Source organism: Eurytemora carolleeae, unplaced genomic scaffold (genome assembly GCF_000591075.1).
Source record: "Eurytemora carolleeae unplaced genomic scaffold, Eaff_2.0 scaffold262, whole genome shotgun sequence".
NCBI lineage: Eukaryota > Metazoa > Arthropoda > Copepoda > Calanoida > Temoridae > Eurytemora > Eurytemora carolleeae.
The window spans coordinates 73,380-87,238 of NW_019396267.1; the positions used below are offsets into that span (position 1 = coordinate 73,380).

General features: G+C 31.1%; 2 protein-coding genes across 5 annotated transcripts in view; both read right to left on the reverse strand.

Annotated features, from left to right (window-relative positions):
- Positions 1-7,011: 7,011 nt before the first annotated feature.
- LOC111699721 (transcriptional repressor CTCF) lies at positions 7,012-11,060 on the reverse strand. 4 transcript variants are annotated; one of them, XM_023470449.1, is made up of 5 exons: positions 10,699-11,060; positions 9,489-9,938; positions 9,240-9,347; positions 8,686-8,757; positions 7,012-7,911 (listed from the first exon to the last, which is right to left on the reverse strand). In XM_023470449.1, exons 1-5 carry the CDS (start codon positions 10,829-10,831, stop codon positions 7,346-7,348), a joined length of 1,329 nt encoding a protein of 442 aa, XP_023326217.1. In that variant the 5' UTR covers positions 10,832-11,060; the 3' UTR covers positions 7,012-7,345. The 4 variants fall into 4 exon arrangements, with proteins under 4 accessions (XP_023326217.1, XP_023326218.1, XP_023326219.1 ...); XM_023470451.1 differs by lacking the exon at positions 7,012-7,911 and adding an exon at positions 7,918-8,048; XM_023470450.1 differs by lacking the exon at positions 9,240-9,347.
- A 229-nt stretch (positions 11,061-11,289) lies between these two features.
- The window catches only part of LOC111699730 (DNA damage-binding protein 1), a gene marked incomplete in the record, with an annotated part of 28,361 nt that continues 25,791 nt past the window's right edge, over positions 11,290-13,859 (reverse strand). Inside the window, 3 exon segments of the mRNA XM_023470462.1 lie at positions 11,290-11,515; positions 12,208-12,291; positions 13,302-13,387. Of these exon segments, the coding sequence (XP_023326230.1) occupies positions 11,401-11,515; positions 12,208-12,291; positions 13,302-13,387 (285 nt within the window).

Below are 13,859 nucleotides of genomic sequence, written 5' to 3' on the forward strand. Positions count from 1 at the left end.
CTAGTTCTTTATTTATTTTCATTTTATTTTTTATTTTGAGTCAAACCATCAATGATTGCTTTAAGTTCTTGTTCGTCAATCCGGTTCCGGACTATCTTTACTCAGTCATAATTATTTTAAAGATGTTGTGTAAATTCTGAGAAAAACGATTATCCAGAATATGTACAAAAAGACATTGTCTATTGTTTTCGAAGGGCTGTAAAAATCTAAATCTAGATGTAACAGGATTTTTTGTATTTAGATTTAAATCTAAAAATACACAGCCTCACATTTTACAATTTTCCATTGATTTTATATATTTGGAAAAAAGCAGTATTGTCACAAACCTAAATTGTTAAGTATAAATCCTTGTCTTGACGTTTAAAATCATTGTTTCATAACTTACTATGAGAAGTGTGCATAAGTCAAACAATTTTGGAGTTAAAAAACGAAGAGTTAAACAATTTAAACAAATTGAAAACAAACGAGAAAAATAACGTCTTTTAGAATTGATATTTACGATTTAAAAGAGATCATGCGAGTCTCCCTACATACGACAAATAAATCATTCAACAACAATTTTGGCAGTTTCATACAAACAGTATCAATCTATCACTATCAAGTACAGAATTATTCGAATATTAAAATTCATATTTCTAAGGTGAAAATAAAGATCATTCCATGAAACTACTACGAATTTAAATGAAAAATTTCACTATTAGAGAAAAACAGTGCTTAGGATCCGGATCCGGAGAAAAGTATGGATCCACGGATCCGGATCCTATGGCAAAATATCAACCAAAGCCAAAAAAGATTAACTCTAAGCACCATTAAAAAATGAGTTGTTATAAGTTATTTATAAAAACTTTCAAATCTTTAAAGGATTCCCTAAGTTTTAGCATGCAAATCCAAATGCAAATGCAAATGCAAATGCAAATGCAAATAAGCAAATATACAAATATACAAATATACAAATCAGCAAAATAAGAAGAAAAAATGTTGCAATTTTTCATTTCAATACAAAAATCAGTAAATCTTAAAGAACTGTTTAAAACCTGAATTAAGATCCATATTTTTCATGGCGGATCCAGATCTGTATCAAAATAAACTGGATTCTAATTAGCACTGAAAATCCATAACATTTTAAAGTCATCAAACTACAGAAAATGGGAGCACATTGGTCTAAATCGTAAGCAAAATGTATGAAATATGTTACATTTCGTAATTTCTAATGAAGTGTTCATTATCTCTAAATATCTTATATTACAAAGAAAATTATAATATTTCTTTCAACTAAATACAGGGTGTCCCACGAAACATGACAGTTGGTGAATAGTGTTCAATGTCGTCTTCCATCATACTGTACTAGTTATTTAAGACTTTTTGCAGTTTATTTCGTTTAACAAATCTTTTGCCAAAATATATATTTGTTTGAAATCAATTTTACTATAATATTAATACCATTTAGTATTTCTTATCATAATCTTTGATAACAAACAACTTATCAAATTATGGAAGAAGACATTTTAAACTATTCACCAACTGTCATGTTTCGTGGGACACCCTGTATGTGCGGAATTGCGAGGAAATTACAGAGCCTGCAAGTAAAATCCACTTGCATTAGAAACTCTAATATGGAGGGTAGAATAATTATGATTGACCCCTATAAATCTTAGAATAAGAAATAATAAAAATTTGGCTTCAGATTATTTAATGGTTGTTTATTAAAGAAACAGATAATTAATTAACATACTATATTTTATGATATTGATAATATTAGTACTTTTGTTGTAAACTTCGTATTTTTAAAAATGTTTGAATGTTAAGAATTTTAGGGAAGCCAAAACAAGGATGAGATCTCAAAATTCTCAAAACTCTCTCAAAACAAGAATGTAAAAGTAGTAATACAAGATTAGGAAATACATATTTTTCACATGCCTTAAAAAAAATACCAAAATATAGGAGACATCTGTCGTCTTAGTAGTCTCATCCTTTTTGGTCAACCCTGTCGATTTGAATCTGTATTTAATTCTTATTTTTAATAAATATTATTTTTGTTCTATAACAAAGTTTATTTGTCGAGTAAACGGATGACTAGTTATCCTATCATCATATTAGGGCATTCCTTGAATCTGGCATTATGAAAATACTCTCAGTTGATGGTAAAATAAATAATCAATTTTCTAAAGGAAGGGGGGTGGGGAGGGGTTTGTAAATTTTGAGATTAACCAAGATGGTCAATTTTAATTTTCAAAATCTATATCATAGAACACCTTTAAATTATCCTGTCATTGAATCAAAAAAATCAAAAAGAAGAGTAATAACTTAATTTTTAGCAATATTAAAAGTTTGCATTTATCCTTCAGAAACAATTTGGATAAAAAATAGTCAGAATTGGACGCTTTTCAAGTTTAAAAAAAAACGATATGCTACACGTTACAGTTGCAATCAGAGATGAAGGTTTAAATAATAGCGATATGTTCCACGATACAGTTGCAATCAGAGAGGAAGGTTTAAATAACGATATATTCCACGTTATAATTGCAATCAGAGATGAAGGTTTAAATAACAACGATATATTCCACGTTATAATTGCAATCAGAGATGAAGGTTTAAATATTAGCGATATATTCCACGTTATAATTGCAATCAGAGATGAAGGTTTAAATAATAACGATATGTTGCACATTATAATTGCAATCAGAGATGAATGTTAAAATAATAACGATATATTCCACGTTATAATTTCAATCAGAGATGAAGGCTTAAATAATAACGATATGTTCCACGTTATAATTGCAATCAGAGATGAAGGTTTAAATAATAACGATATGTTCACGTTATAATTGCAATCAGAGATGAAGGTTAAAATAATAAAGATATATTCCACGTTATAATTGCAATCAGAAATGAGGTTTAAATAATAACAGTATATTACACGTTATAATTGCAATCAGAGATGAAGGTTTAAAAAATAACTATATTTTCCACGGTACAGTTGCAATCAGAGATGAAGGTTAAAATAATAAAGATATATTCCACGTTATAATTGCAATCAGAGAATGAAGGTTTAAATAATAACAATATATTCCACTTTATAATTGCAATAAGAGATGAAAGTTTAAATAATAAAGATATGTTCCACGTTATAATTGCAATCAGAGATGAAGGTTTAAATAATAACGATATATTCCACGTTATAATTGCAATCAGAGATGAAGTTTTAAATAATAACGATATGTTCCACGTTATAATTGCAATCAGAGATGAAGGTTTAAAGAACAACGATATATTCCACGTTATAATTGCAATCAGAGATGAAGGTTTAAATAACGATACATTCCACGTTATAAGTGCAATCAGAGATGAAGGTTTAAATAATAACGATATATTCCACGTTATAATTGCAATCAGAGATGAAGGTTTAAATAACAACGATATATTCCACGTTATAATTGCAATCAGAGATGAAGGTTTAAATAATAACGATATATTCCACGTTATAATTGCAATCAGAGATGAAGGTTTAAATAATAACGATATATTCCACGTTATAATTGCAATCAGACATCAAGGTTTAAATAATAACGATATGTTCCACGTTTATAATTGCAATCAGAGATGAAGGTTTAAATAAAAACCATATATTCCACTTTATAATTGCAATCAGAGATGAAGGTTTAAATAATAACGATATGTTCCACGTTATAATTGCAATCAGAGAGGAAGATTTAAATAATAACGATATATTCCACGTTATAATTGCAATCAGAGATGAAGGATTAAATAATAACGATATATTCCACGTTATAATTGCAATCAGAGATGAAGGATTAAATAATAATGACATGTTCCACGTTTTAATTGCAATCAGAGAGGAAGGTTTAAATAATAACGATATGTTGCACGTTATAATTGCAATCAGAGAGGAAGGTTTAAATAATAACGATATATTCCACGTTATAATTGCAATCAGAGATGAAGGTTTAAATAATAACGATATATTCCACGTTATAATTGCAATGAGAAAGAAAGGGTTAAATAACAACGATATGCTACACGTTATAATTGCAATCAGAGAGGAAGGTTTAAATAATAACGATATTTTCCACGTTATAATTGCAATCAAAAATGAAGGTTTAAATAATAACTATATATTTCACGTTATAATTGAAATCAGAGATGAAGGTTTAAATAATAACGATATTCCATGTTTTAATTGCAATCAGAGATGAATGTATAAATAACAACGATATGCTACACTTTATAATTGCAATCAGAGATGAAGGTTTAAATAATAACTATATATTTCACGTTATAATTGCAATCAGAGATGAAGGTTTCAATAATAACGATATATTCCACGTTATAATTGCAAGGAATCGTAGACGCCGATATACTAATTCAGGTTTACTTAGCACATGTTTGCAGGCCCGTAGCTAGGGGGAGAGCACAGGGACATGTGCCCCCACCACTTTTCCCAGAAGAGTCCTGGGTACGTTGTCCACGAGACGAACAATTTTCGAACTCCCAGGATTTTGGAGTTGCTCCCAGGGTTTTGGAGTAAAATGTGAGAATTTATCCGACCTTTAATGAAAAGTCCCTTGAAAAGGGTACTTTAAAACCGAAAATTGAAAAAATGTCTCGGCTACTTTTTTACTGCCTTTGTACAGATATTTGCAGGAAAAAAAATTGCAAATTTCAGTCCAAGTAGCTTGTGGCGATCATTTAGTTTTGATTAGCCAAACTGACGACATTTGTTTCAGCTTCTACATTAAAATTATTGATAAATGTGAAATTTTTTGTTTAGCTAGATGCATAAAGGTTTAATTGGACCTGGTCTGATACATCTCAACATCTTTTTTCTAAGTTTATTTAAGATAAATCCAATTTTTCGCCTAAAAAAAATCTTTAATTGATTGTTGACATTCAAAAATGCGTGTTTACTCNATTAAAATGGCCCGCACTATGTCAAATTTAGAGCATTAAAATGGCCCGCACTATGTCAAATTTAGAGTATTAAAATGGCCCGCACTATGTCAAAATTATTGAGACATTTGAGAAAAACTAAATTTGACATAAAACAACTTTCATTTTGTGACTGTTGAGTAAAATCACATTTTTTAATGGTATGCACCAATCAATTAAAGATTTTTTAGGCGAAAAATTGGATTTATCTTAAATGAAAATTGGAAATAAGATAACAAGATGTTGAGATGTATTTGACCAGGTCCAATGAAAACTTAATGTATCTAGCTTAAAAAATATTTTTTTTTGCATTTACCAATAATCTTAAAATGTAAAAGCTAAAACAAATGTCGTTAGTTTGGCTCATCAAAACTATATGATCGCCACAAACTACTTTTTCCCTGAAAATATTAGAACAGACAGTAAAAAAGGGGTAACAAAGCCCATTTTATCAAAGCCCTTTTTAAAGGACTTTTCATAAAAGGCCGGATACATTTTACTCATAAACCCTGGAAGCAACTCCAAAGCCCTGGGAGCAATTCCAAAACCCTGGGTGCACTCCAAAACCATGGGACCACTTCCAAAACTCTGAGAGCAGCCACCCCTCCCTCGATGAAATATATTCGTCTACCCCCGACCCACAAATAAAGTCACAAAATAATTTTAAAGTTTCTCTTTGTTAACACGTTTTGTTCCTGAGAAGACCAGAGCTGAGAATTCTTGTATCGTGAATATCAAGATTAATGCTGGATCTCGAAGTTTTGTTAATCTGCAGATTAATTTAATCATCTTATTCGGTAATCGTTAATCGGTAATCGTTAATCGATAATCGGTATCCCGCATGGTAGTCGTATCCAGTCAGGTGTTAAACAGAGTTTTGATCAAGGGAGGAGTAACTAAAATGAAGATATGAAAAGGTTAAGTTTTTTTTTTAGATCCATAAACTAAAAGTGCTTAAAGTGAATATCGAGCTTAAGCGAAAATCAAACACAAAAGATCCCATTCCCAGAACTAAAGCTTACTTTGAGATACTCCTGTTAATGGCCTCAGCCTCAGCATTTGTTTAAGCTAGGTGAATTCCTGTCATTGGCGGATTAAAGCCTTTGGGATTTCCAGATTAAGTCCTTCAAGTTACTAAGCTTTAATGTTTGTTAACTGTCAGCTACCGGATTCCTAGGCCAGCTATTCAACACATTAAGTACTCAGCATCTATATATACTTTGCTTGTCTGTCTGTTTGTTTGTCTGTCCGTTTGTGTTTAATAAACGTCAAAACCGCTGAACCCATCGGGTCAAAATTTTATGTGGGAACTCGCATGACCCCAGGGAAGGTTTTTGAATCATCAAAATTTGAAAAATTTATGTTAAATTTTTAAAAAAAAATTTTAGGTTGAAATATAAGATTAAGCTCCATAAAAGCCTTGTTTCTTGTTAATAAAAATAGTTTGTTTTGAATCTTCATGAAAAACAAGTCTACGAAACAAAAATTTGTAAGTGAATGTTACGAACAATTTTATTCTATCAAGATTCATTAAATTGTCTCTCATCAATTCTTTCATAAAAAGTGGTTGTTAACAGTTATTTAATAATTAAAGGGATTGTGAGCAGAATAAACTTCAAGTGACCCTCCATGCAAAGATGGCGATGTCTGATTTACAACGGTTTCCTTAAAAGCTTTCAACCATGAATTAGATTTACATGTTTTTTGATCCTTTAAACTGTTTATTTTCACTTGCGGTTTCTCTTCGTAAGTGTCTTGCGCATTTCTTCCTTATATGAAGCCATATTTGAGGAAACTCACAGATATAAACATTTTCCATTAAAAAAACACCCAACGGTATTTTCCACATAATTAATCAGATTAAGGTTTAAAGGGTACCACTGTCCATCAGTTATCGCCGTCTTTGCTTGGAGGACCATTTGAAATTACGCTTACAGTCCCTTTAAGGGTTAACCCTACCCTAAGAATATTTTCTATAAAGCCGTGATAGTCATTTTTAGTTTATAACCTCTTAATACTAACATTGAACAGTTTGTTTAAAAAGTTTAAATAAGTAAAAATTTGTACTTTAGTGATAAATTTATACATAGCCATTTAAATAAATCAAATATTAATGAATATACAAGTTACCGTTTCACATAAACAGCGATACTTTCTTTGGAAAATTAAGTTGTCATTTCCTTAAAAAAAATAGACGGTAAAAATCCGAATAGGTCAAAAGTCCTCTTTATCTGAAGATTGGACCAATGCCCAACTTTAAAGTAGAAAATATATTTCATGTTTTTTATCATAACCCTAAGCAAGATTTGACCAATATATTATATAGATATTTAATAAGCAATTATTAAGAAATTTCCAAAATTTTTGAAAAGAAATTTTTAAAAATTGAATAAAAGCATTAATGTTTTCTTCTCATGTGTACTTTTAGATTACTTGCGGTCGTGGCAACAAATTCACATCTATCACAGAGATATCTTCCCTCATCGTGTTTACTTTCAATATGCCTTTTTAGATCACTTAATCTCGTAGCAGCATAGTCACAATTATTACATGGATACCGCACTCCCTCGTGTTTATTTCTCACATGTTTTCTTAAATCCCGTCGAGCGGTTGAATGAAAGTCACACAATTCACAAGGATATCTAAGTCCCATATGTTTACTTTCAATGTGTGCTTTTAGATTAAAAACAGTAGTTCCTACGTAGTCACAGTCTTCGCAAGGATATCTCACAACGTTATGCATATTATTTATGTGCATTTTAAGAGAACTAGCATAAGTTGTAACAAAGTCGCATTTGTCACAAACAAATTTCACTCCTTCATGTTTGCTCTTTACATGCGTCCTTAGACTAGATGCTGAAGTTGAAGAAAATTCACATTGTTTACATGAGTGTATTCGACTCTGGTGAGAAATAGATTTTGGGTTTGGTTCAGTTGAAACGTCCAAGTATGTCGAAGGATCGTCTACAAATGAAAACTATTAACTACACTAAATCTATTTGTCACCCTCCATTTGTAGAGGGGGATGCCCAGTTCACAACGGTTTCCTTTAGACCTTCAAGTCTGATCTGTGAATCTGTTTATTATGTTCTTTGTTTCTCCTGCATATAATCAGAGTCACTTTTAAAGAAACCGCACAGTTATAAATCATCAATTTTAAAAATAAAGACGCAAATATATCTTAATTTTTTTCTCAGGAAAAGGTTAAAAGGGTACTGTTGTGAATCATAAATGCCTTTTTTTGAGGGAGTGACAGCAATTATCAAAAATGTCAAAAATAGGAATTTCCCAAATGCCTGGGTATCTGGGAAATTTCCCAAATGCCTGGGTATCTGGGAAATTTCCCAAATGCCTAGGTTTTTGGGAAATTTCCTATTTAGAAAAAAATGTAAATGCTGTCGTGTCATGCTTTTTTTTAAATGGAGTCTCACTAAAAATAACTAGGCAGTACTTTTCATTATCTCAAAATGTTAGATTTCGAGTTCGAATTAAATAAATTTTTAGCCGCGTCTCAAATTCGCCAAAAAACGGTTTCAATTGAGTGCCGGCTTAAATCTTGAAACATTAAAAACAATTTTAAGTGGAACCAACCATATTCGAGCTGTTTCTCAAATTTAAGCCGCGGCTCAAATCCTTTAAATTTGGCCTTGTGCCGTAATGTTATCATAATAAAATTACCGGATTGGATTTGGACATGAATATAAAATTTTATTTTTATGATTTTAAATAAAAATTTACTTTCTAAATCTGATTTTATTTCTATTTCCGGTTCAATGAACTCTGCTTGATCTGCATAAGTCAAAGGTTCACCTAAAAATTATCAGACAATAATGTATAAAAAAAAAATGAATAATGTATGTTCAAACACCCCCTCCCCCAGGGTGCCCCTTAAAAAAAACACATGTTTTAGGAACCATTGGGGTAAAACTAGCTCAAATACGAAATTTTAGCATTTAAAAATAATTTTCCTAAATGGCCAAGCTATCATACTGTTCTAGAAATTTAGAATTGTGATACCATTTTAGAAGCATTCAACTTGGTTTTGAGGATATTTTACAGATTTTTTTTAAATTTTTTGTTTTTGATTCATTGAGGAAAATTATTTTAAAATGCTAAAATTTCGTTTTTCAGCTAGTTTAACCCTAATGCTTCCTAAAAAATGTGTCGCACATCTGGTAATTTTTTCATATGCACCCCCCCCCCCCAAGCCCTCAAAGTTAGTGCTGGGTGTAACTGTATCATAACGGAATTTAATTTATTATTGTATAATTAAAAATAAATTTAGAATTTACTTTTTAATTCAAATTTAATTTCTGTTTCCGCTTTGGTAGTTTCTGTTTCCGGTATGATGGTATATAATTCTGATTCTACAGTGTTATTCGGGTTTACCAAAAAATTGCCTGTAAAATTTAAATGAATATATAATAAATAAAAATATGGGATCAGTGTTATTATTACAATTTTTACGATAAGCAAATAGCAGTACCTGTCTACTAAAATATTTATTTTTAAATTTTCTTTTTTATAAAAAGATGTCTCACCCTTGTGTTTTCTTTCCATGTGCCTCTTTAGATCACCAGGTCTTGTTGCAGCATATGTGCATATATGACAAGGATATCTCACACCTTCATGCTTATTTCTAACATGTTTCCGTAAATCCGATCTTCCGTTAGAGATATATTCACACTGGAGACAAGGATACCTTACTCCTTCATGTTTACATTCCACATGAGATCTTAGATTCTTAGCAGTAGTTGCAGAATAGTCACATTGAACACAGGGATATACAACTACTTCATGCTTACTTTCAATGTGTTCTTTTAATAATCGACGAGTTGTGGCAGCATATTCACACTCAAAGCAAGGAAATTTTTGTAAGGTCTTCGCCCTTCTTTCACGTTTGGGCTTTCTTTTTAAGGTTAAATGGTTGTGATCAGAAGAAAATAGGAGTTCAGATTCTGAAGGTTCATCCATATATATTACAGGTTCACCTTAAAATCAATACTTTGTTACGGAGGCAGGGGTGTTTGATATTTTCTCGAAAAATCATTACCCTCCCACCCCTTTATGAAAATAATTTTTCCCGCCATTGCATGCCAAAGTTTTATCAGGGTTTTAACAGGCTGAAAAGTGGAAAAGGATTATTAGGAGAAAATTAAAGAAATTTGAGGTCTTTAGTGTCCCATTTTTCATTTTTCCTCCTAAACCACTCACATCANAGAAAACTCCTGTATTGGGTACCCTTAATCCCTATCGCTTAATCTGAATATCCACTTTGATGTGTTGCTTAATCCTCTCTGCTGGGTTTTGATCAATGAGAGTTCTTTCATTGTGTTTAGAACAAGGGAAATTATTTTCCAAGAAAGTGACCTGAGCTTGGGAACTTCAGAATGGGATACCGTTAATCCCGACTGCTTAATCCGAATATCCAATGTGGCTTTTTAAAAATCAAAACCCGTTTTTTCACAATTAGAAAGTCCCTCCCGTCTCTGTATATTACTCTCAATTCAATGAGAGAACTCTTAATAAATAGCGTGCAAAATTTCAAATTTCCCGGCTTCTCCTACTCCAATTTGATTGGTTGAATTTTATACACTTTTCAGAATATAAACACAAGATTAGGTTAGTCTCAAGATTAAGAAAAAGCGAGGATCAAGCATTGATCTCGATATCCACCATTCTAAAGTTCCCAGCTCTGGTATTAGCAATCTTTCATAATAACTAACTGTTGACTGGTAGATACTCGCTTACTTTTGATTTCTATGCTTTCCATTTTTACATCTTCCTTTACATTAACGGAACAAAATACGGGATCTTCTTCATTTGAAAAATCTTTCCTGTCCGTCTCAAAATCCTCAATTTTATCTTCAACATTCACATCCATTTTATCTGAAAAAATACATAACTGCTTGTACTTTTTTACGTCATCTTTGCGAATTCTTAAGAAAGATAAAAAACAAAATTTCTCCTTCTTATAGTAATGAATAAAAAAGAAGAAAAAAGAGAAACAAGTTCAGGTTAGAATAAAAATGAGAAAATAATATTCGTCTCTAGGTTTCTGGCATTGACCATATTTCAACAAAGCAAATTTGCTGTTATTAAGAAATATGGTTCTATCAGCTTACAGTACTTAGGTCCATTTTCGCTTCATTAATCTCTATTTTAATCTCTATCCCTTCTTTCAATATATTCTCAATTTTGGTTTTTTTATTTATTATTTTTATTGATTTTATTCGAACAAAATATACTTTAGATAAAATGTTGCTGAACTAGATTTTTTTACCTTTCCGAAAGCTGAAAGAATCGGATTGTGAAAAAAAACTAAACTTTTTCTTTGGAAAAAAAATATTAAGACAAAGTATATTGTTGAGAAAACACGCATCAGAACTTATGATAATTCAATATACAAGATAAGATATAATTACTGGTATAGGATAGAACTTGGTTCTTGAATTAATGCATTCTCGTGAGATCTTCAACTATCTTCATCACCTCCTCGGTAGCCAGGGAACTACGCTCAGTCCCGTTCTTTCGGGTCAATCCATTACAGATATCATCCATTATACTCCTAGAATATACAGATATCTTCCATTATACTCCTAGAATATACAGATATTATACATTATACTCCTAGAATATACAGATATCATCCATTATACTCCTAGAATTTACAGTTATCTTCCATTATACTCCTAGAATATACAGATATCATTCATTATACTCCTAGAATATACAGATATCATCCATTATACTCCTAGAATATACAGATATCATCCATTATACTCCTAGAATTTACAATTATCTTCCATTATACTCCTAGAATATACAGATAATATTCATTATACTCCTAGAATATACAGATATCATCCATTATACTCCTAGAATTTACAGTTATCTTCCGTTATACTCCTAAAATATACAGTTATCATCAATTATACTCCTTGAGTATACAGTTATCATCAATTATAGTCCCAGAGTATACAGATCTAGGAAAGATTCTAAATATTAACCTGTCTAGATCTAGGAAAGATTCTAAATAGTAACCTGTGTTTAGATCAAGGAAACATTATAAATATTAACCTGTCTAGATCAAGGAAAGGTTATAAATATTAACCTGTCTAGATCTAGGAAAGATCCTAAAAGATTCTAAATATCAACCTTTCTAGATCTAGGTAAGATTCTAAATATTAACCTGTCTAGATCTAGGAAAGATTCTAAATATTAACCTGTCTAGATCTAGGAAAGATTCTAAATATTAACCTGTCTAGATCTAGGAAAGATTCTATTACATCTCCATCAATGAACCCAACACTATGCTCCTGCTTCTTCTCATTGTAGAATTCCCTAAAAAATTGAGTAGAATTGAATTAAACGTTATCAGAATCTAATTTAAAGGGACTGTGTAGTGTAGCTGTGGCGTGTAGCAGTGAAGTGTAGCAGTAGAGTGTAGCTGTGTAGTGTAGCTGTGGCGTGTAGCAGTGAAGTGTAGCAGTAGAGTGTAGCTGTGTAGTGTAGCTGTGGCGTGTAGCAGTGTAGTGTAGCAGTAGAGTGTAGCTGTGTAGAGTAGACTTATTTAGTGTGAAGGCATGATTTCAAGCGACTGTCCCATCTCCATTAATAGAGTGGCATGTCCGATTCACCTTTTTGGATCAACAATGCAAAAATTGATTAATTTTAATTGTGGCTTCTATAAAAATTGATTTGCACATTACTGCTTCAAAAACAATGAAGGATATTGTCAGATTTCAACACTTTTTAAGCTTGTAAAACGACGATATCTTCCACATTATTGATCAAATAAAGGTTTAAAGGGTACCGTAGTAAATTTGGCGTGACCCTTTTAATGGAAGGTCACATAAAGTTATAACAACAATCCTTTTAAAAGAAAGAATTTTTCTTTTAACAAGATTTGTTAACTATTTTCTCCCCTTCTTTTTTTACATTAGTTTTTGAAGAATATTCTAAATACTTTGGAGAAAAGCTTACCAGAAGAGAAGATGGGGGGGGGGGGAGTATGAATATGTTATAAAATCAAATATAAAAAATAGTTTGTCGTAAAATTATACAACGTGATCATTTTCTCATTTCTAAAAACAGCAGCATGAACCAAAACGTTGAACTTCAATTTGAAATGAAAATTGCAAATTTGAAATGCAAAATAAAGAAAACAACCAGTTCTAAATACAAAAGTCAAGAAATTTTAAGGGTCCAGCTTTCAAGAAATGATAAAACTGCTTAAAGTTAAATTTCTTCAAGAAATCAATAAATTATTAGGCATTAGGCCTTAAATTTAGCGCGATTGTGGAAAAAATAATTTTCGAAAAAAGGAGGAAAGGAGAAAATATTGGGTATACCTGTAGAATGAGTGCTGTATCCGTCCTACTGATTTAATCTTCTTTGTTAGTCTGGACTGCAGTTCTTCAAGTAGATCAAACATATCCTAGAAATAAAAACCATTGAATATATAGACCTAGAAAATATATTCACTAAAGTATATCAAAAAAGTATAATAAAAATTTATTTGATATACCTGTTTTATACGCTTTTTGGGGCCATAATAAGTTTGATGGATTCTAGTACCGTACTGACCTGAGGTATCTGTCTAGTGAGTATGATGTATTCTAGTACTGTACCTACCTAAGGTATCTGTGTAATAAGTTTGATGGATTCTTGTACTGTACTGACCTGAGGTATCTGTGTAATAAGTTTGATGTATTCTAGTACTGTACTGACCTGAGGTCAGTGCTTAGGATCCATTTAATTTTGATGCAGATCCGGATCCAGGTCATTGATCAAGAAAAATTTTATTTTAGTTCAAATATCTTTTCATACCTAAAAAAAATATTAAACATTTTAACATTTTTTTACACTATTTTTCTACTAGTTTGCACAAAATGATAATGATTTTTTTT